At 39.5% G+C, this 23,808-nt stretch overlaps 1 protein-coding gene across 1 annotated transcript; it reads right to left on the reverse strand.

Moving 5' to 3' along the window:
• Positions 1-531: 531 nt before the first annotated feature.
• LOC107720879 (proteinase-activated receptor 1-like) lies at positions 532-22,980 on the reverse strand. Its single transcript, XM_016528707.1, has 4 exons — positions 22,884-22,980; positions 9,294-9,476; positions 4,432-5,369; positions 532-822 (listed from the first exon to the last, which is right to left on the reverse strand). The coding sequence occupies exons 1-4, from the start codon at positions 22,978-22,980 to the stop codon at positions 532-534; spliced, it is 1,509 nt and encodes a 502-aa protein (XP_016384193.1).
• Between the last annotated feature and the right edge of the window lie 828 nt (positions 22,981-23,808).

Consider the following 23,808-nt stretch of genomic DNA (forward strand, 5'->3'; position numbering starts at 1 on the left):
TCATCTGCATATAATTTCCATGCATATTCCCATCCACGTGACACCATTTTTAACGCTGTTAGGGGTACAATACGTTAGGAAAATATGAGATACGGACTATAAATGCGTTTTGAGGCATCCCTATTCTAATTTATGCAATTTGCCTAAAAGGTAAACATATATTTTATAATGTTTATAGCCTATATTTTTATGGAAAAAGATAGGCCTTATTTTTTTGCAGTGTAATAGAGTCAATAACAAAACATTTTGAAAATAAAATGTGCATATCTTAAGAGTTTCCTTCAAATTCTATCTTTTAAATATGGTGTTTGTCACAATATTGGGAAGAGCACGAAAGGGGTTATCATGTGTGGAGCTAATTAATCAAAAACCATGGAAACTAATAGACACGGGAACTCAGGGAAGTGTGGAGACAGAAACGGAACCAGAACAGAACATAACCGTGACAGTTCGCCCCCTCCCAGAACGGCACGTCCTCGCGGCGACAAATAGTCCAACCGAGGGACGGAGGGAGGGAGGGTTGGTGGGTTTTCAGGAGGCGGGCGTGGGGCAGGCAATGGAAAAGGGGCACAGTTCATTGGGCCAGGGTGGAGTAGATTGAGAAGGAGCCAGGGAGAAACCCGGAGCAGGAGGAGTCAGGTGGGGAACCAGAGTCCAGTCAGGAAAGCGGGCCACGGTGGAGTCACCGGAGGGAGGAGCCATGGTGGAGTTCGGCCAGGCGACACCAGGGGGCCGACTGACGGCGATGACGCCGGTGGAGTAGGAGCCCAGGTTGGAGACAAGCAGCCGCAGAGCCAGGGTGACACTGAGGATCCAGAGGGCCTAGGCGGAGCCGGAGCGACAGAGAACGAATGTGGAGCCGGAGGGAGGAGCCAGAGGGACAGAAAGACATCAATCAAAGTGTGGACTGTACAATGGGTATTACGTCAGGGAAAGATTACACAAACTTGCTTGTCTGGCTCTCAACAACGGAGGAGTGGTCGCTGACACACGGTGAAGGGCGAAAAGCATATGGAACACGGTTAGTCTGTTACAATGCTCTGAAGACTGATGAGTTTATTATTTAAAAGAACAGCTGAACATCAGTTCATATATAAAATGTATTGTTAAAATTGTTACTGCCTTTTGTTATTATTTTGGAATAAATGTAAAATGCTTAAAAACACTAAACTGATGAGATTATTACTTGGTTTTAATAAATAGAATACTCTTTTAATTACATTTAGTCATTTAGCAGACACTTTTATTTTTTTATTTATTTTGTTTTTTTTAAAGTGACGTGACATGTGGCCAAGTGTGGTGACCCATACTTGGAATTAGTGCTCTGCATTTAACCCATCCAAAGTGCACACACACAGCAGTGAACACACACCCGGAGCAGTGGGCAGCCATTTATGCTGCGGCGCCCGCCCTGCCGGTACGAGACTCGAACCCGCAACCTTTGGGTTACGAGTCCGACTCTCTAACCATTGGGCCACAACTTCCCCAAGATGGAGCACTTCACGGATTTGCGTGTCATCCTTTCGCAGGGGCCATGCTAATCTTCTCTGTATCGATCCAATTTTAGTATATGTGCCGCCGTGGCAAATCAAATTACAAATTAGCACAATAGAAGCAATCAAAACCAAAAAAAAAAACAATAATATGCAAGTGCTGTGTATCATCTATGATATGAAAACATGTCTTCCATCTTTATTTGACTCTCTCTCTCTCTCTCTCTCTATATATATATATATATAAAGAGAGTGCTAGAGTTAGAGTGTCAAATAAAGATGGAAGACATGTTTTTAACCATTTCTTGAAGATAGCTAAGGACTTAGCTACTCGGATTGAGTTGGGCAGGTCATTCCACCAGGAGGGAACAGTTAATGTAAATGTCTGTGAAAGTGATTTTGTGCCTCTTTGGGATGGCACAATTATGCGCTGTTCACTTGCAGAACACAAGCTTCTAGAGGGCACATAAGTTTGAAGTAGAGAATCAAGATAAAGGGGTGCAGAGCCAGTGGCGGTTTTAAACCTTAATGCCTTGAATTTTATGCAAGCAGCTTTTGGTAGCCGGTGCAAATTGATGAACCGAGGTGTGACGTGCATTCTTTTCGGCTCATTAGAGATTAATCTAGCAGCCGCATTCTGGATTAATTGTAGAGGTTTGATAGAACTGGCTGGAAGACCTGCTAAGAGAGCATTGCAATAGTCCAGCCTGGACAGAACAAGAGATTGAACAAGGAGTTGTGTAACCTGTTCCGAAAGAAAGGACCTGATCTTCCTAATGTTGTATAAAGCAAATATGCAGGACTGGGCAGTTTTTGCAATGTGGTCTGAAAAATTCAGATGATCATCAATCACAACTCCCAGGTTTCTGGCTGTTTTTGAAGGAGTTATGGTTGATGTGCCAAACTGGATAGTGAAATTGTGTTGAAGTGATGGCTTTTGTTGAAACCACAAGCAGTTCTGTCTTGGCAAGGTTGAGTTGAAGGTGATGGTCCTTCATCCAGTAAGAAATGACTTATAGACATGCTGAGATGCAAACAGCTATCATCGGATCATCAGGATGGAATGAGAGGTAGAGTTCGATGTCATCAGCATAGCAGTGATATGAAAAGCCATGTTTCTGAATGACAGAACCTAGTGAAGCCATGTAGACCGAGAAGAAAAGTGGTCCAAGAACTGAGACCTGAGGCACCCCAAAGCTAGAAGTTGCGACTTGGATTTTTAATGACATTTTTAATGTAAAAATACAAAATAGATTTTTTATTCTGGTAGTGTAATTAATGTTTATTTAACCAAGAAAATGTGACTGGGACATGAGTTTACATTTAATAAAAAAAAAATATATATATATATATGAGGACTTTGTCTTCTAATTTCAGAACACCACTGCTCTTAGCAGTTAATTTCATGCAGATTGTTTAATGATTCTAAGGAAAAACAGAAAAAGAAACTCCTAAGACATGCATGCTCATAGAAGGCATTGCTAAAAGTCCAGTGCTCACAGGAAATTACCATATGATGTGACGTAAATGCAGTGAAGGTTCTTTATGTAAAATATCATGTCAGAAAGTGGCATAATATAACAGCAACACTTTACATTAATTTGCAGATGTCAGTGCATTGTAAATAATTCATATGAACTTCTAGCCTACATAAAAAGTTAAAATAGCATGCAGTACTTGTCATTGGTGGGACATTTAAAGGGATAGTTCATCCAAAAATAAAAAATCTAAAGATATTATTTTGAATGTTGGTAATCAAACAGTTATGGCTACCAATTGGCTTTCATTGTATGGAGAAAAAATTATGACATTTCTCAAAGAAATCTTATTTTATTTTTCAAAGGAAGAAAGTCATACATGTTTGGAAAGATATGAGGGCGAGTAAATTATGAAAGAAATAGTATACCATATTATATTAAAATGAAGCCAATTTAGTTTAAAGTAAAAAATACCATAGTAAATGAAAATGATACCATAGTATATGAAAAAGAAGCTAGTTTAATTAAAGTTAAAAAAAATCTTTCTTTTTCACACAATGTAAGCCAGCAATTTACACAAAACAATCTTCCTTACACACATAATATGATACAGTCAAGGTTTCATCTGCATAGTTAAACACCATCAAAAGACTACACTTAAAAGCCAAACATCTGTCATGCACTGATGTACTTACCGTTAAAGGTGGCAGTGCATGCATGCAGAAGTATAATGGAAAACAAGATAGTTTTGACCCCCATGAGTACCGATCAGGGGTCACTTCCTAACTGAAGATGAATCTCTTTACAGACAGTGCTTCTTCACTCTCTGAGCACTCAGTCTTTTCTGTGAGGAGAGGCTCAGATTTATACAGTATGGTGACATCACTGGATCGTACACCCTCCACTGAACCCAGATTCATTCCTATTCATTGCTACAGCGCGAATGAGAAATCGAGCTGTAATTGACAGACATCACAGCTCCGAATGAGAGATAGACGAATGATGATTTATTTTGTTGTCTTCCCTAAAGCTCCAAAATGATTTCATTATATAATGCCTTGACATGCCCAAAGACCTGCCTTTATACTGTATTCAGTATTTTCAGTTTATTTGGCTGCCAGGACAACTTTGTCATTTTTGTAGTTTATATGACCGTTAGTATATTTAAAGGGTTAGTTCACCCAAAAATGCAAATTCTGTCATTAATTACTCACCCTCATGTCGTTCCAAACCCGTAAGGCCTTCGTTCATCTTCAGAACACAAATTAAGATATTTTTGATGGAATCTGAGAGCTCTCAGACCCTGCATAGACAGCAGCGTTTTCCCCCTGAACGTAAACAACGCTGATTATGTTGATTACGTTCTTGGGTACTCTCCACAATGGCGAAAGACGTAACTCAGGGGAGAAGAATTTTTGTTTTCTTTGCACTTAAAAAGTATTCTAGTAGCTTCGCAAAACTGAAGTTGAGCCACTGATGTCAAGGTAGTATTTCCCCTCCTCACTGCTGCTTCCAGTGGCTAAACGAACACAGTGGTACAACAAGATGCCATTTGTTGGTGCAAAGCACATTACAAACTCACTCAGCACACCGATAGCCATAATCACAGCTCTCCTTCGCTTGTCTGGGTATGATGTTGCCAAGTGATCATTCTTGGTAGTGAGCACATATATTATGGTAGAGTAACTCACTAAGGTGATGACCAGAGGCAAGAAGAAGTAGAGGCAGGAGAGGATGGAGAACAGATATGCATACACCTGTGTGTGATACAGCACATCATGGCAGGTGATGCCCACATCCTTTATCTTGAATGTTTGTGTTATGGAGAGAAGTGGCACTGTACCAGCGAGCGCCAGCAGCCAGACCAGCACACACTTACATGTAGCTTTCCTTGCGCTCCTCCAGGTCAGAGAGGCGATGGGAAACACCACGGCCAGCAGCCTGTCCACACTCATGCTCATCATCAGCAGTATGGAGCAGTACATGTAGCAGTAGTAAGCTGCACTGAGCACACGACACGCCGCCTCACCGAACACCCAATCTGAAGCATTCAGCTGGTAGTGGATCTTCAGAGGCAGCAGCAGGGTAAAGAGCATGTCCACACATGCCAGGTGAGACATGTAGATCACAGCTGGTTTCTTCTCTCGAATCTTACAGGTGAACGTCACTAGGGCCAAAGCATTCAGGGGAAAACTAATGAGGATGATGATGATGTAAAATGAGGGCATGAGGCGTGTGACCAGCAGGCCTCTGAGGAAGAGAACAGTGTCTGCTGTGATATTATATGCATCCTGTGAAGTCTTGTTGCAATTCACTGCATCCAAATCAGTGCTGTTACGTGGCTGTCTAAACTGAATAATTTCTTCAATGACTTTGAAAATGCGAGCAATGATTGAATCTGTAAACAAACATGCAAACATGAATAAATAAATAAAAACAACAACAACAACAGTGAAACTTCTCAACACAACCAGACAAATATAGGTGAATAGAGGGCTTTTCACACTTGAAATTGTTAACTCTTAATCATTCTAAACCCCGGGTAATCGGAATCCTGGGTTACCTTGCTTCGAGTTTCACACTGCATTGTACATTCCTAAACCCTGGGTAAAGGTTCTTATTTGCATATTCGTTGGACGAACGAAGCTCGCGACCTGTTTACATAATGGCTCTAGCAGTGAGCATTATACTCTAAAGTTTTCCAGAACAGATGTTTTGGAATTTAAAGGTAAGAATGAAGAGCTCTTCGCTTGATTTTACGCGTTTTCCGCCACAATTTACCATTTTCCCCTCAAATGCTGACACTACTGTTTATAGAATTCTGTGACTGTCCAAAGCACACGACTGCGTGTTGCCAATTATCTAGAAATAACATTTTAACATAGCATCGTTTCACACTGTACAAGTTTGACACCACAGAATCCCTGCTAAGTCCTGCTCCGGGTCAAAGTTTCATAACTCGAGGTAAAAACGCCTCAAGGTTACGTATGCAACCCTAGTTCCCCAAGAGAACGAGACGCCGTGTCGAACGCTTTGGGAATGCTTTCAGCGTGACCACGCTCTGAATCACATGTGTAATCAGTCCAATATACGGGCGAGACGTCACGGACGGGGTGATGTAGTGACCAGGAAGCTATAAAAGCACGTGCGGTGGAAACAGCGGCAGCTTCTGGTAGAATGAGGGAAGCGCTCGCAGGGATGCCGGAAGTATGGCAGGAGACACAGCGTCTCGTTTCCTCGGGGAACTAGGGTTACATACATAACCTTGAGGCGTTCCCCTTCAGGAACTTGAGATGCGTCGAACGCATTGGGAACGAGAATGCCCACACCGCCAGACTTCCAATCCTTGCGTAGTGTGTATGTACGTAGCACAACTACGAGAGGAAGAGGACGGAGGAACCAGGAGCAGTACGAACGTCGAGGTCATAGAACCTGACAAAAGTGAGCGGTGTAGACCAACCCACAGCGTTACAAACATCCTGCATAGCCACACCCGACAGGAAGGCCTTGGAGGCCGCCACACTTCGGGTAGAGTGAGCCTTGACCCCCAAGGGCGAGGGGAGACCAGAGGACTCATGCAACATAGAGATGGCATCAACGATCCACCGACTGAGGGTCTGCTTAATAGCAGGCAGACCTCTCTTGGAAGGACCATAGCAAACAAATTATTGGTCAGACTTCCTCCACATGGCAGCTCTGTGGAGGTATGTGTCCAGTGCTCGCACTGCCCATGCAATTAAGCTTCTGCTGGTCAGGGTCCCGAAAGGGAGGAGGACAGAAGGCCTGTAGTACGACGGGCCGTGGTACAGAGGAGGGCACTTTAGGGACGTACCCCGGCCTGGGGTACAGAAAAGCTTTGACTTTGGCCACTGACAGGGCCTGCAGGTCTCCTACTCTTTTCAGCGATGAAATGGCTAATAGGAAGTGAGTCTTAAGTGTCAGAACTCGATCTGAAACCTCCTCCAGTGGTTCAAATGGAGGTTTGCAGAGAGCCTCTAGCACCACAGCCAAATCCCACAGAGGGACACGAGATCGTACCGGAGGCCTTAGCCTCAGCGCACCATGGAGGAAACGTGTAACCAGGGGGTGTCTTCCCACAGACTGACCACCAAGAGGGGCGTGGTAAGCAGCTATGGCCGCCACGTACACCTTCAAGGTGGAGTGGGTCAACCCCGCAGAGAATCGAGCCTGCAGGAACTCCAGCACTGAACCAACCGGGCAGCTAACTGGGTCGAGCTGGCAGTCTCCACTTCAGGGCATAGAGTTTCCTAGTTGAGAGAGCTCTGGATTGGAGGATGGTCTCAACAACCTCAGTTGTTGAATGAGTCAGAGAGGACCAGAGGGGACGGTGCGATGTCTCCTGAATCGCAAACAGATCCACCTGAGTGTGGCCAAACATTCTCCAAATCTGACACACCACATCTGGGTGGAGTCTCCATTCCCCGGGCCCGGGCCCCTGCCTCGACAGGATGTCTGCTCCCTGATTGAGATGCCCAGGGATGTGCACTGCTCTCAGTGAGAGGAGTTTCCCTTGGGCCCACACAAGGATCTGGTGCGCCAGCCTGTACAGGGGGCGCGAACGCAGACCTCCCTGGTGGTTGATGTAAGAGATCACCACTGTGTTGTTGGTGCACACCAACACATGATGGCCTCTCAGGTCTGGGAGAAAGTGTTTCAGTGCTCGAAACACGGCCAACATCTCCAGGCAGTTGATGTGCCACGTAAGATGGCGGCCGCTCCACAGACCGCGGGCAGGGTGGCCACTCATGACTGCAACCCAACCGGTGAGGGACGCGTCCGTCGTTAACGTTACGCGACGACAAGGAGCTCCCAGCACCGGGCCCTGTGACAAGAACCAAGGTTTCCTCCACATGCCTAAGGCACGAAAGCATCGCCGCGTGACCTTGTTCATGTAAATGCGGATTTCCCCTCGGGGTAAACCCCTTGGTCTTGAGCCACCACTGTAGGGGTCTCATGTTCAGCAGGCCAAAAGTGAGTGACCGGCCTTCTCTGACTCTCGCGACTGCAGTGAGGATCGACTTGATCTGTGCCTGCATCGTGGTCGAATCCCACACCACGCCCAGATAAGTGGTCCTCTGTGATGGAGAAAGCACACTTTTCTTGGCGTTTAGTCTTAACCCCAACTCATTTATATGGGTGAGAATGACATCTCGATGCTGAACCACCATCTGCTCCGATTGAGCTAGAATCAACCAATCGTCGACATAGTTGAGTATGCGGATGGCCTGGAGTCGCAGTTGAGCCAGAGCAGCATCTACACACTTCGTGAAAGTTCGGGGTGAGAGTGCAAGGCCGAACGGAAGAGCCTGATATTGGTAAGCTTCGTGCCTGAAAGCAAACCGCAGGAACTTCCTGTGTTGAGGAAGGATGGAGACATGGAATTATGCAACCTTTAGATCGATTGAGACAAACCAGTCCTCGGACTTGATCTGAGACACCACTTGCTTGAGTGTGAGCATCCTGAACTTCAGTCACATGACTGAGCGGTTCAACTGACACAGATCTAAAATAGGACGCAACCCTCCATCCTTCTTCAATATATTTTTTTATTATTATTATATTTAAAAATCTGTCATTTAGGATCTATTTGGTCTTTGTCCCTGCAGAAAGTTTCTTTTGATTCCACCTGCAGGACCCAACGTGAGATATTCGGCAGAAGTTTCCACACTGCCAGAAAATCTACTAAGGTAATCAGTCTCTTGAGACTGACCTCCGGTGTAATAGGAGTGGCCCATTCGGTGCCCTGAAATGGCGGACCGGCAGATAATGACCGAACTAGCCGAATGACAGAAGCTGCCGCTGTTTCCACCGCACGTGCTTTTATAGCTTCCTGGTCGCTATGTCACCCCGTCCGTGACGTCTCGCCCATCTATTGGACTGATTACACACGTTATTCAGAGCGTGGTCACACTGAAGGTGTTCCCAAAGCGTTCAACGCAGCTCGCGGTCCTGAAAGGGAACCCGGGTTTAAGCGCAGTACATGTGAAGGTCCTTAAGATGATGCCGTTGAACTAAACAATTCATACTACAACAAATATTTCGTTTACAGTAAAAATACTGGTAGCATTCTGTCAGAACCTATGTTTTCTGTGTGACTTCTAGAGTTGTTTGTTTCACCTGTGATTCGTTATAACGTTTAAAACAGAGAACCAAAATCCTCTAAACACCCAAACACTGGCCAGTCACTTATGTACAATCTGCATATGTGCTCTTCCATTTTGGAATATTTGATTATGAACTGTAGTAATGATCTCACAACACATGATGTTGTAAACTTTTTCTGGAGGTCTGTAAACTTTACCTGGAGGCTCTGGTATGGAATAGTTTATGGATAAGGTTTCAGAATAGTTTCTGAAATATGCTCCAGGATATTCTTCAAAATAGTCTCCAGAATAATCTCCATACAACACTCCATCCAAAAAGGAATCATTTTCTGTTGTGTCATAGGTCTCTGTCGTAACAGTGAAATTGCGTTCAGAGCCATCTGTAACCAAACAAACAAAACTTTAAGTTTTGATGGCATTACCAGACAAATAAAGGTAACTGTGACACATTTGCTAAGAAGCCTTGACGAACATGTTTATCTTAATAATAACTCCAGTCAAAACACAGGGCCATCTACTGTAAATAGTACTGTTAGCAACCTGTCTATTGTAACTGAGTAAATGCAGCATTTTTTTATCTGCCTGCATAAATGTAAAAACTTAATTAATCTGTTTCACCCCAAGTTTAATGGTGCTGTATTGAGTTAAACATTAAAAAAGTCATATATAATATGAATTCAAGCAAATTAACAAGCCATGAAAGCCATAGCAATTTTAATTACTGATGCACTTACCACATGTATGCACAAATATAATAGAAAGCAAGAGAGTTTTGACCCCCATGAGCACTGATCAAATCTAACTCTAGACTTTAAAGTCATCAAATGTCAGAATCTCTAGATGGACAAACACCCGTGCTGCGTCTGTCACTGAGTGCCCAGTCTCTTCTGTGTGGTTATGCCAGGATATGATACAGACAATTTTCAACTCTTCAGTGAAAGGAGGTGTTTCAGAAAAAGTTGAGTACCACTCTCAGGAGGTCTAGAATGTTCACCATTCCTGTTTAAATGCAGTTTCAAATATGAATTTGTGTGATTTTGATGAACACAAGAAATAAACATTAAATCAACATAAAAATTAAATAGATCATAAGTTACAACTAGCTAGAACTAACTAGCTAGGTTTACTTTTGTGTTAGATAACAGTTTATCAAAGTTATCTAATAGTTCCTTAAAAAGAACAGTCAGAATTTATCCATAGTGAACAAAGTAAACCAACAGGATTAATTTATTACAGCTTCTGTGCATCGTGTTATTCTGTGCATCAAGAAATCTTTACATGGACTCTATTTCACACAATAATCTGAAAAAATCAAGACTAATTTCTTTGAAAATCATCTGGCCTTCCCTCATTTTACATATCATTGATATGATATATTTTCCAGTATTCAGCAACATTACTAAAGAATGTGAATTACACTGTGAACTACAATCACAGACTCCAGACATTTACATATAGAAGTCTTAACAGTACCTTATCAAAAACCATGCTGAATTGAGGCAAAGAGAGTGTGAAAAATATGTGACATGTGACTTTAACAAATGGAGAAATAAAGCATTATCTAAATATTGCAAAAGACATCTATGACTTGACAACTGTTACATGTCCCTTCTGCTTTTGATCTGATCAACTCTACAAGCAGTAGCATTTTAACAATTGATGCAAGATGTAAATTTAGAATAATACATGTTTAATGTAATATATTGAAAAAGCCAATTATGGAAACGCAATTTTTTCACACTTTACTGCAAGCCGGGTTTAAGTGAGAGATGTGGATTTTGTCTGTGTTAGTTGGTGATTTTAGTTTTTCTGCCTTTTCCCTCCTCAACACAGAGTGGATCTGCTGTCTGCATTGAGATGAGCCGTAGTAGTAGAGCAGAGGATCCAGAAAAATACTTGAGCTCCCCAAACACACAGCCAACAGATAAGCTGCATATGATGAATCTCCCTCCCCGCTGTTGAATCCAACAGCTAAAAGAAAACACTGGTACAGGTGAACGACACTAAGGCCAAAGCATTTAGGGGCAAACTAATGAGGATGATAAAGATGTAGAATGAGGGCATGACACGTGTGGCCATCAAGCCTTTTAGGAAGTCAGTAGACTCGTCTATATGCATATGTGTCAGGGGTTGGTGCAGCTGTGTGATTATACAGTATGCCGCTGCATCTGGAGTTCTGCTATTATTCAATGCTTGAGATGTCTGATTATAGCCTAAAAACCCACCTGGAGGAGGTGAAAGGCAGTCAGGAACTGTAAACAAGATAAAACACCATGAGACACTAACCAACAGACACTAACAAAATCGGCTTTAACACATAAACAGCTACATATGTTGAATGACTCAGGGAATGGTGAAGTTTGGTGATTAAGTCACTGCACCCTGAATATTACAACCTGAAAATTTAACTATTTATGAGAGGCAATTTTGAATGAATTTATACAATTATTACAAAAAAGTTAGTGTGCACCCCTAAACATAACTGTCAGTGTTATTGCCAATTTGCCATGAGATTGTGTTGCATATTGCTCTTATGTGTTGATGAAGATTTCAGATTAATGCTGTTTCTGTAGTAAGATGGAGGAGGCGGAACACAGCCAGAATCTGTAATCAATACAAAAGACCATTAGTGAAAGCTCTCATGATACCATCAGACAATAATTAAGAGGAGGACACATTTGCAAAAAGGCTTTGATGGAGATGATGTAATATTGAAGGAATTCAAATTCAGCTTCAGGACATTTGTATTGCATAAATACACTTTAGATGTGCAGATAAACACACAACCTTCACACACACACACACACACACACACACACACACATGCGGATATTCAATCATGCCCATTTTATTACAAGTGTCATTAGATAAAATGGTGCTCATAAGGGATGCTATGTGAAATATGATCTACAGCAAATGGAAATGTTCAAATGAAACCTACACCACTGATCGGAAATAACAATAAAGTGCTTTATTGTGAAATATACTTCCTTCACTGCAAACAAAATCCATCAATGATAAACAGATTTCATATACTAACAACCCACACACAGCTGTGACTTTCTTAATATGAATAAATTAAAATGAATAAACTATCTATTAAATTATTAAATTATTTCTATCAGACATCTATATTATATACAGCATAGTGTTGTGATTGTTAACTAAAACTAGCATTAAAACTATTAAAAATAATTTTTATACTGAAATGAAGCTGGAATAAAACAAATCAAAATCAAATGATAAAATCAAATGAAATAAAAATATTAGATAAATAATGTAAGCTGAACTGGAAAAAAGAAGTAAGTAAAACTGACATAAAAAATAAAGATAAATATAAAAATATAATATATTTCAAAATAATAATAAATACTATAATAGTATATAAATAATACTAAAATAACACTTGTAAACATCAGCAAGACATATCTGACACAAGTCTTGGCATTCAAAATGATTAGAATATTTTTAATGGCATTGAATGAGGCATGTATGCACAACTGTAATTAAAAAACAAGACAGTTTTCACTGATTACCAATCAGCTGTCAGTTTCTCTGAAACTCACTAAAATGTACTTTAGAACAACCAAAAATTGTAAAATTTTAATAAGCCTGACAGACAGGCACAGCCGCTCAGTGTAGTTCTTGATTTTTAGATTGTGAAAATGTTGAATCACTCGAGCCTTCAGCCTTAATCAAATTAAATAATTAAGAGATAAATTATGAATGATGATGGTTCTTTGGGTGTGTCTTCTGAAGCTCTATGTTTTCTTTTTCATACTGGATGTTGCATCTCCATGGAAAAAAAGGGTGCAAACTTGCTCAGTCTGTGTGTTTGTGAGAGTATTGTCTTTTCAGACATGTGAAGGAATACAACAGAATAAAATATAGTTTTAATAGGTCTAATAAATGCAAATTACAGACAGATAAGGAACATTTTATTTATTTATTTTTCAGGGCTTTACTGAAAACATTTGGGGCTTCATTCAATCATCCTGTTTGGGTGTGTCTTCTGAAGCTCTATGCACTGTTTTCTTTTTCATACTGGATGTTGCATCTCCATGGAAAAAAAGGGTGCAAACTTGCTCAGTCTGTGTGTTTGTGAGAGTATTGTCTTTTCAGACATGTGAAGGAATACAACAGAATAAAATATAGTTTTAATAGGTCTAATAAGTGCAAATTACAGACAGATAAGGAACATTTTATTTATTTATTTTTCAGGGCTTTACTGAAAACATTTGGGGCTTCATTCAATCATCCTGTATAGCATCCTGCACTCAAATGATTCAAATTATATACACAGACATATAAAATATAACATAATATATGTAACACATTAACAAACAAGTTTAAAGTGAGATTAAAGATAAACAAATAGAACAAATAATTAGATAAAAACTTTAAAGATCTTTAAAAACATTTTACAAATGACCTATTTTCATGACAAGAACAGGGTAAAATCAAAACAAAAACAGGTGTATAAACAAATTAAACATTTAAAGGGAGATTAACAACAGACAGACCAGATATCAGAAATCAGATTAACTTACATATCGGAAAAATACAATAATAAGATGACGAATGAAATAAGAGGTGGAAAAGATTATATTTTCTATTTTTTGGTCTATTTTCATGGCAAGAACAGAGTGAACTCAACTTAAAAGCCAGTTCTTTTTCATCTTTTGCAGTGGTGTGTCAGTTGGAAATATCAGTTTATGCAATTTATGCATGTTTATGCAATTTTCTTTATCATTTAACATCTATTAACTAAATTAAATACACATTTGGTGTCACCACCCTTTGCTTTTAAAAACAGCTTTTGTCCTACATACACTGTAGTGCATAGTTTTCCAGGTAGCTTTGGAGGTAGGTTTCTTCAAGTGTCTTGGAGATGTTGCCACAGTTCTTCTGGATTTAGTCTGTCTCAGTTTGTTCTGTTTCTTCATGTTATTCCAGACAGACTGGATGATGATGAGATCAGATCTCTGCGTGGAGCACTGGCTGTTATCAGACTGTTTGTGCATACAAAACTCTCGCTGGATTATCACAATTAATGGCAAAAGGAATGTTTGGAAATGTAAACTGATATTTCCTCCTGAAACACTACAGCAAAAGATAGAAATATCTAGCTTAAAACTATTTTTTGCTGATTAAAATAGCCTACTAATGACCTGAAACTTATCACAGTATTAGACTATATAATAATTTCAGTTTGGTACTTCGGAGTGCGTATCACAAATCATTTGACTCAGATCGGAACTAAGCGGGTTTCAGATCGGAAATTCGGAGCGTGTATCATGAATCATTTGATTTAGATGGGAACTTCAGAGCGAGTTTGCGAATCATTTTATTCAGATTTTATAAAGCAGCACTATGTAACTTTTTCTGTGTTCAAAATTTGCAAAATGTATATAATGAGCGAGTACATCATGAATTCATCTTCCAAACCGCGTTTTTGTCTTATTCCAATTCACTACGGCTACGGTACACTTATAATAAGTACTTATATTTGGACTATTGTAGCCTGGTCGGGTCGTCACCGCTGCGGAGTAACACATACCTGCGTGAATCGCCATAGACATAAACTTAGAGAAGTAGCTCCGGTTGGAATGTTCTTCCGCGGGATGTGTGCAGTTCTGTTTATTAACCGCTAGAGCGCCAAAAGTTACATAGTGCTGCTTTAAGAGGACACAATTTTAACGACCAAGTATTATAAAGTAGGGTGACCATACGTGCCATTTTCCCAGGACGCGTCCTGGCCATATCTAGGTTTTGGCTTTGTTTGCGTGTGCAGACCGATCGGTGTATGACATCAAAATACCATACAGACGGTTCCTTATGCTTTCAAAATGCTCTCGAGGTATTTTGATGTCATACACCGATAGAAGCGCCATTGGTTTGGTTGTGGACATCTCATAGAGTAAAGATAATACTGCAATCTTGTATGGAGTCACCCAATCCTTTATACTGAAGATATTGGCATGAACAACCCCATTTGTCATCATGGGGTTGAAATACAAACTTTCATGCACACTGGCCATGGCCTCTCTGGACTTAGGGTTAGTGACGCGCCCGGGGAGCAGTTGGGGGTTCGGTGCCTTGCCGACTCTCTAACCATTAGTTACTTCCCCTACGAATATAGAGATACAGTTTTCACAGCTTTAGGATTAACAGAACTTTAGATAATTTCCATAATACTCGTCTATACATATTTTAATAAAGAGACATTCAGAGCAAGTAAATTTTAGTTTATTTCTGTCGGGTTGTTGTCTGGTTGTTTACTGTACCCAATATCTGGGTTAAACATATTGGATCGCTTGTTGGGTTATTATTATTTATTATAATAGTTTATTGGGTTATTTCTATAATAATGCAATTATTATAATAATATCATTATTTTTATAATAATGCTCAAAAGTTACATGTTTAAAAGTTACATTGGTTAAGTGGCTTTATTTTTTTGAAGCCAAGTATAGCCTAGGCCTAATTAACCATGTCAGGTACTATACATTTATTTATTTATTTATTTATTTATTTATTTATTTACTTACTTATTTATAGCACTTACATGAATTTACGCTGCACTTACAAATTGCATAAATAATGTTATGAGATGAATGTTTTAAATATAAAAACTGGAATATAGAAATATGAAATGATATTGATGATATTGAATGATACTTTTAAATATGAAACTAAAATTACCTAGATGGCAGCAAGCCACTGCCTCAATAAGTGAGTCGCTGAGTCATTTATTCAGTCGATTCTTTCAAAACAACTGATTCATTCATTCAGGCAGCAAGAAACTGTTTTATGAAAAGATCAGTGAATCATTCACTCACCCAATTTGTTCAAAACGCAAATTCATTCAGTAAGGAAACCACCTTGTGTGTTGCTGCAAAGACGCACAACATGGCTCTGTTTGGAACCACATCAGTGGTAATTGCTGGGTGATACGTATGTACATTAACAAACATAATGTATTTAGGCAAATATTTCCTTATTTTTCCTAGGTTATTAAAATGTAATCATGACCAAAAAGATGTGGAAAATATCTGAAATATCTGGTAGGTTTTTTAACTCCAAAGTTAGGTTTGGGTTTAACTATAGTTAGATATAGTCAAACTGAGAAAAATCTGCAAGAGAAATAATTAGAAATAATTAAAGGGTTCCTATTATGCTCTTTTACAAAGTCTTGATTTAGTTTTGGGGGTGTACTAGAACAGGCTTTCATACTAGGTTGTTCGAAAAACACATTATTATTATTATTTTACATTATTACAACACCTCTCTCCCCAGTCTGGCATGAACGGCTCGAATAGTTCCTGTATCAAATGAAGGCCCGCCTTCTGAAATACGAAATGTGCTGTGATTGGTTAGCTGGGCCAGTGTGTGTTGTGATTGGCAGCACACGGCGCCTGGTCGGGAAATGTCATGCCCCTTACCATAGCCGCCTGCCAGCTTCAGTGTAAATATTGCGTCAAAATCAAATCAATTTGAGCGTGATTTAAACCCGGATGATTGTAACCGTTCGTTGTAGTTTTTGAAAAGTGATTTCTGTTAAATAAAATATCTCCTTTTGAAGTGGACTTTGAGCTTTGTAACTTTGCAGATCTTTTTTTATGCTCAAACAGCAACATTACAGACTAACTAAAGTTGAAAAAGTGAAAAAGCATAACAGGACCCCTTTAAATTCTATCAACAAGTGTTGTCCATTTTTTCCCTTAAACACTAATATATTTTGAGTTTGTTATTCAGAGAAACCACTTCCTAAAATATTCAAGAACTCTTAAGGTTTTGTCTGAATATCTTAAAGCTTCACTGCCCTTTTTGTCTTTCTATATCTTAACACAGACCAGAACTGTTTCCTGCACTGAGACAATCCATAGTAGTACAGCAGAGGGTCCACGAAAATACTTGAGCTTCCCAAGCAAACAGCCAATAGGTAAGCAGTATATGAAGAATTCTCCTCCCCACTGTGATTTCCAGCAGCTAAATGAACACAGTGGTACAACAGGATGCCACTGGTTGGAGCAAAGCACACCACAAACACCATCAGCACAGCGATAGTCATAATCACAGCTCTCAGAGTGTCCGTACGGTGCGCACATATTTACGCCTAGTTTATTTTGTATAAATCCCGATATGAGCGTGGAAATTTGCGTACGCACATTTTCATGCCCATTTTGTGCATACGCAACGTTTATACATCAGGCCCCAGGGGAGAACACAGGTACACACTTACTAAGCTGCACTGAGCACACGACATGCCGCCTCACCGAACACCCTTTTAGCAGCATCATATGACCCCTTTAATGTAAAACATAATGTCATAAATGATCTAAATGGCATAACAGCAACACTTTACATTCATTTGTGGATATCAGTGCATTGTAAATAAATTTTAACATGCAAAAAAAGTTAAAATAGCATGCAGTGCTTGTCAGTGGTGAACATTCAAAGGGATAGTTTACCCAAAAATGAAAAATCTGAAGATTTGTTAAGAATGTTGGTAACCAAACAGTTTTGGATATCATTGACTTCCATTCTATGGACAAAACAACTGAAACATTTCTCAAAATGTCTTCTTTTATGTTAAACAGAGACAAAGTCATACATGTTTGCAACAACATGAGGGTAAATTATGAAAGAAATTTAATTTTTTGGTAAACTATCCTTTAAGTGCAGTTAAATCTTGTTGTTCCAAGACATACAACACCTCACTGAATTTAAATTTCTATTTAAATTTGTCGTTTACACTTGTTTTTGCAGAACCACACCTATATTAACCGGTGTACATAGAAATTATTACTAAAAATCATTACTATGTTGTTTGTACCATAGTAATATGGTATTTAAAGTTAATATGGTAATTGGGGTACCATGAAAATACCATAGTGTAGGAAAATGATTGAGTACTGTAGTAGCCACTACTTTTTTTGCAGCAAGAAGCAATTTAGATTAAAGGCAAGTATCTTTCTTTGAGCTATCACACAATTTAAACCAGCAATCTGTACAAACCAAGCTTCCTTACACACATAATTTGATACAATCAAGGTTTGAGTCACTCATATGCATAGTTAAACTCTATTGAAATACTAGAATTAAAAGTCAAACTTTTCATGCACAACTGCATTGATGAACTTACCGTTAAAGGTGGCAGTGCATGCATGCAGAAGTATAATGGAAAACAAGATAGTTTTGACCGCCATGAGTACCGATCAGGGGTAACTTCCTAACTGTAGATGAATCTCTTTACAGACAGTGCTTCGTCTGAGCGCTCAGTCTCTTCTGTGAGGAGAGGCTTGGATTTATATATGGTGACATCACTGGATCTTCCACCCTCCATTGAGCCCAGATTAATTCCTATTCATTGCTATAACCTACAGAGTGAATGAGAAATCGAGCTGTAATTGACAGACATCACAGCTCCGAATGAGAGACAGACGAATGAAGGCTTATTTGGCCATTTTCCCTAAAGCTCCAACATGATTTCATTATATAATGCCTTGACGTGCCCAAAGACCTCCCTTCATACAGTATTCAGTATTTTCAGTTTATTTGGCTGCCAGGACAACTTTGTCATTTTTGTAGTTTATATGATCATCAGTATATTGAAATTATTTTTTAATCCAAATTTGTTGTTAATTTCTACATTAACATTCCATGTTGCTCCAGCACACAGACATTGGCATCTTGATAAACCCCTCCCAAGATTGCGGCGTACATGTGGCAGCCTGTCGCAACAGCTCTGAATGTTTTTAACTTTTTAGACTTTTTTATTTTCTTTATTCTTTTTATCAATGTCTGGGGAGTGTGCTTATGTGGAGATTTAAGTTTGAGAGTATCAAGAAGCATTGGATTATGATTCTTCGTATTTTGGCATTCTTAATTGAAACTACTGGGACAGTGAAGGGAGCACCAAACTTTGCCTCAATTATTTATTCCAAAGAACAACTACTGGCACTTCAGGATACAGCAATGTCATTTGTACCAAGAATTGAACTGCAGAGGAGGAGAAGGGGGTGTAGAGCTGGAGTAAAGTGTAGACTAAAGAAAAGACGATACAAACCATCTTTATCTGTGGTCATGTTCGGTGGCTGAGTACCATGGCAGTTTTATGTGCTTTACTGAGACTTGGTTGAGTGAGAGAACACTGGACTCAGTTGTTGCATTGGATCATTTTCATCTTGTGCAAGTGGACAAGTGTGCTATGAAGATGAGTAAAGGAGGAGGACTGGCACTGTTTATCAATGAGCGCTGGTGTAATCTGGGTCATATTAAGGTTAAAGAAAAACTGTGTAACAAGGACATTAAATTACTTGCTGTGGGAATGAGACTGTACTATTTGCCTAGAGAATTTTCATTTGTGATAGTGATACTGGTGTATATCCCTCCATCGGCCAATGTGATTAATGCTTGTGAGCACATCAATATTACAGCCAGGATGCAACCAAAATATCCTCAATCACTCATTATTATCTCAGGCGATTTTAACCAAGCATCTCTTCATAATACTCTTCACATGTTTACTCAGTATGTGGACTGTGACACAAGGGACAATAAAACCTTGGACTTGTTATATGTAAATGTCACAGAAGCTTATAGATCTTCACCGCTTCCTCCATTGGGGCGATCGGGTCATAATCTTGTTTATATTGTCATTTCATGTACCGGTTGTGATGAAGCAACCGCCAGTAATAAGAACTGTTAAGAAATGGTATGCATTGGTCTATGATGCATTTATAAACAACTGATTGGGAGGTGCTGTGTAAATCACATGGTGAAGACATTGGTAGTTTCAGATAACAAACTTCAAGGAGTTTTCGCATTATAGCCCAATTGCCTTGACAGCACAGTTAATTAAGTTTTTGAAGAGACTGGTACTAAATCATAATAAGCAGGTAATGTGTTGCTGAGGATAAACTACAGTTTGCTTATAATATTTGGGGTAGATGATGCAATTATTTATCTCTTACATAAATCACTGAGTCACTTAGAGACTCCGGATAGCACTTTTAGAAATAAGTTCTTTGATTTCTCTAGTGCATTTGATACTATTCAGCCTTTACTGCTGAGAAGTAAGATGGAAAATGCTGGAGTACATCAGAGTATGGTCATTTGGTGAACTGACTATCTCTATAGACCACAGTATGTGAGGATGCAGTACTGTGTGTCGTGGTAAAGTGCAGTATTGGAGTTCCTCAAGGAATGGTTTTAGCTCCTTTTTTGTTCACTTTTTATTTTTTTGTTCACTGGTCTGAGATAAAATTTCTCAGGCTAAATGCCAGTAAGACTAAGAAATTTGTGGTTGATTTCAGTAATCATCCTCAGGAAGTGGTACCAGTAAACATAGGAGTGTCTGAAATTGAGATTGTAAAGACATACAAGTACTTGGTTGCATACTTGAATAACAAGCTGGACTGGTCTGATAATATGATTCAGATTTACAAAGGTCAAAGTCGTATTCATCTGTTAAGATGACTGAGATACTTTGGGGTCTGTCATGTACTACTTAAGACCTTTTATGATTCTGTGGTATCATCTGTGTTATTGTATGCTGTCACTTGTTGGGGAGGGGGATTGTTGGAAAGAGAAAAGAACAAATTAAACAAGCTCATAAAAAAGGCTGTCTGTTGTTGGGAGTGTTACCCAGCATTGAGGAAACACAAGATTAATTCAACCCCACTGTCATAGGGAGCGTTTTAGGAGGTCTTTTTTACCAGCTGCTATTAGACTATATAATCAGTTTTACATAAGATGATTGCATTATAGTGTCAATTTGTTTGTAATAGGCTACTCGTAATGCCTTGCGGAATTGATACTCGAAAACAAATTGTTGCATAGTGAATGTTTTGATATTTTTTATTTATTTATTTATTTATTTGTGTGGTATGAGCTGCTGTGACATAAATTTCCTTTCGGGGATTAATAAAGTGAATTCTTATTCATATCCTTAAGCCTTCTTCATCGCTGGCAACCGGTATGATGCGTTGGCTGTAAGTAAATATTACACTATTCAGTGTAGTTTTGGGTTTTGTGTTCTAAAATATGATGTTTACGGAATGAGAACTCTCATGTTTTGTTTTATTTTTTAAACTATTTTGTCTTCACATTTATACACATTTTAAGTACAGTAGATTATAAATGGGAAAGTTACACTTTTCAGCATTGCAACAGAATGTGTATTTACTAGAGATGCACCGAAATGAAAATTCTGCATAAGCATGAACCAGGAGAGGATTACATGGCTGTCTAAATAGATTTTCTCCAAGGACTCTGACAACACCGGTATTGACTAGATCTGTAAACAAACATGCAAAAATAAATAAATAATAATACATTTAAAAAATTGATAAAAACAACAACAACTGTGAAACTTCTCATAACACCACCAGACAAATATAGGTTAATAGAGGGCTTTTCACACAAACACTAGTTAACTCTTAGCCATTCTTGTTATATCCGCTCCAAACGCATGAGGGAGATTTCTCCTGAATTCTAATGTCCGGTTCTGCCCTCACCTGTTCCTCCTACGTCATCCATTAGTGTTTTTATAGGCCTAGCTGGCCAGTGCATGCTTGCGAAGATCGTTTCTCGTTAGCATTCTGAGCGTTCCCCTTTATTTGTCTCTTCTGGTTTTGGACTCTAGTCATTTTTGCCTCGGCCTGTCGTTTTGGACTTGTTTGCTTGGATTTACTCGCCCTACTGTGTATGAGCCTAGCCTGTTTGACTCTGCTTTGTTGGCCCCAATAAATACCTCTGCACATGGATCCTCTCGAGCCTCCCAAGTCTTCCTCGTCACAATTCAACTAGGAAAAATTGAAATCGCATCATATGACCCCTTTAAATAAATAAAATAAATAAATATGCTTGAACTGTAGATTTTATTTTAGGCAAGTCGCGATGATTTGTGAAGGCTAAATTGATCAAACATAGGCTATGATCAGCTCATTTGTCTGCCGCTGGCCGCATGGTCGTTACTTTAAAAAACAAAAACGTATATTTAATGAACAAAAAATGCTCCAAACGTTTTTCTAAATTAACTTTAGAAAACAAAATATAATCACTTTGCCATTACATACAAAACTGAACTATTTTAATAGCTGAAACAGTAGTATAAGCTGTTGCTGTTTTGGGAGAAGGGGGGAAAAAAAGACGGGCTGGGCTCAGGCTGGTAATTCTGATAAGCTGTCTGACAAGGGCCGGGCTAGGTCCTGAGCATCTCAGGCCAGGGCCGGGCTAGGGCCTAAATGCTTTGCTAGGCCTTTGCTGCAGCTGATGTCAGTTGTTGTTTGTTTTTGGGTCTTTCTGCCTTTAGTTTTGTCTTTAATAAGTTGAATGCATGCTCGATTGGGTTGATTGATTTGGCCATTGCAGAATATTCCACTTTTTTACCTTCAAAAACTCCTGGATTGTTTTTACTGTATGTTTTGGGTCATTATCGATTTGTACTATGAAGCGCCGTCCAATCAACTTTGCTGCATTTGGCTGAATCTGGGCAGAATGTATAAACCATGTGCTATACAGACTATGCATTTATAAATTAATCTTTAGTACAATTCACACCTTAACGCGAGCCTGAGTGTACTCGCAACTCGGGTTAGAGGATTTTGTTTGACTGTTTGTGTTTGATGGTGTGGTTGAACTTTTTGTTTTCCTCCACCAGATCAGAGAGCGGATCTGCTGTCTGCATTGAGACGAGCCATAGTAATATAACAGAGGGTCCAGAAAAACACTTGCGCTCCCCAAACACACAGCCATCAGGTAGTATTTCCCCTCCTCACTGCTGCCTCCGGTGGCTAAACGAACACAGTGGTACAACAAGATGCCTTTTGTAGGTGCAAAGCACAGCACAAACTCACTCAGCACAGCTATAGCCATAATTGCAGCTCTTCTTTCGCTTTTCTGAGTATGATGTTTCCAAGTGATCATTCTTGGTAGTGAGCACATATATGATAGTCGTGTAGCTTATTAAGGTGACAACCAGCGGCAAGAAGAAGTAGAGACAGGAGAGGATTACATGGCTGTCTAAATAGATTTTCTCCAAGGACTCTGACAACACCGGTATTGACTAGATCTGTAAACAAACATGCAAAAATAAATAAATAATAATACATTTAAAAAATTTATAAAAACAACAACAACTGTGAAACTTCTCATAACACCACCAGACAAATATAGGTTAATAGAGGGCTTTTCACACAAACACTAGTTAACTCTTAGCCATTCTTGTTATATCCGCTCCAAACGCATGAGGGAGATTTCTCCTGAATTCTAATGTCCGGTTCTGCCCTCACCTGTTCCTCCTACGTCATCCATTAGTGTTTTTATAGGCCTAGCTGGCCAGTGCATGCTTGCGAAGATCGTTTCTCGTTAGCATTCTGAGCGTTCCCCTTTATTTGTCTCTTCTGGTTTTGGACTCTAGTCATTTTTGCCTCGGCCTGTCGTTTTGGACTTGTTTGCTTGGATTTACTCGCCCTACTGTGTATGAGCCTAGCCTGTTTGACTCTGCTTTGTTGGCCCCAATAAATACCTCTGCACATGGATCCTCTCGAGCCTCCCAAGTCTTCCTCGTCACAATTCAACTACAGTGATGCATTGTTGCCACACACATTATTTTTTCCACTCTATTATGTCATAATAACGAGATATGTCATCAAAACTAAAGAAGGTCGCCAAAGAATGTCAAAAACTAAAACATACAAAAAA

This window comes from Sinocyclocheilus rhinocerous, unplaced genomic scaffold, assembly GCF_001515625.1.
Source record: "Sinocyclocheilus rhinocerous isolate Xijiao unplaced genomic scaffold, SAMN03320098_v1.1 scaffold751, whole genome shotgun sequence".
NCBI lineage: Eukaryota > Metazoa > Chordata > Actinopteri > Cypriniformes > Cyprinidae > Sinocyclocheilus > Sinocyclocheilus rhinocerous.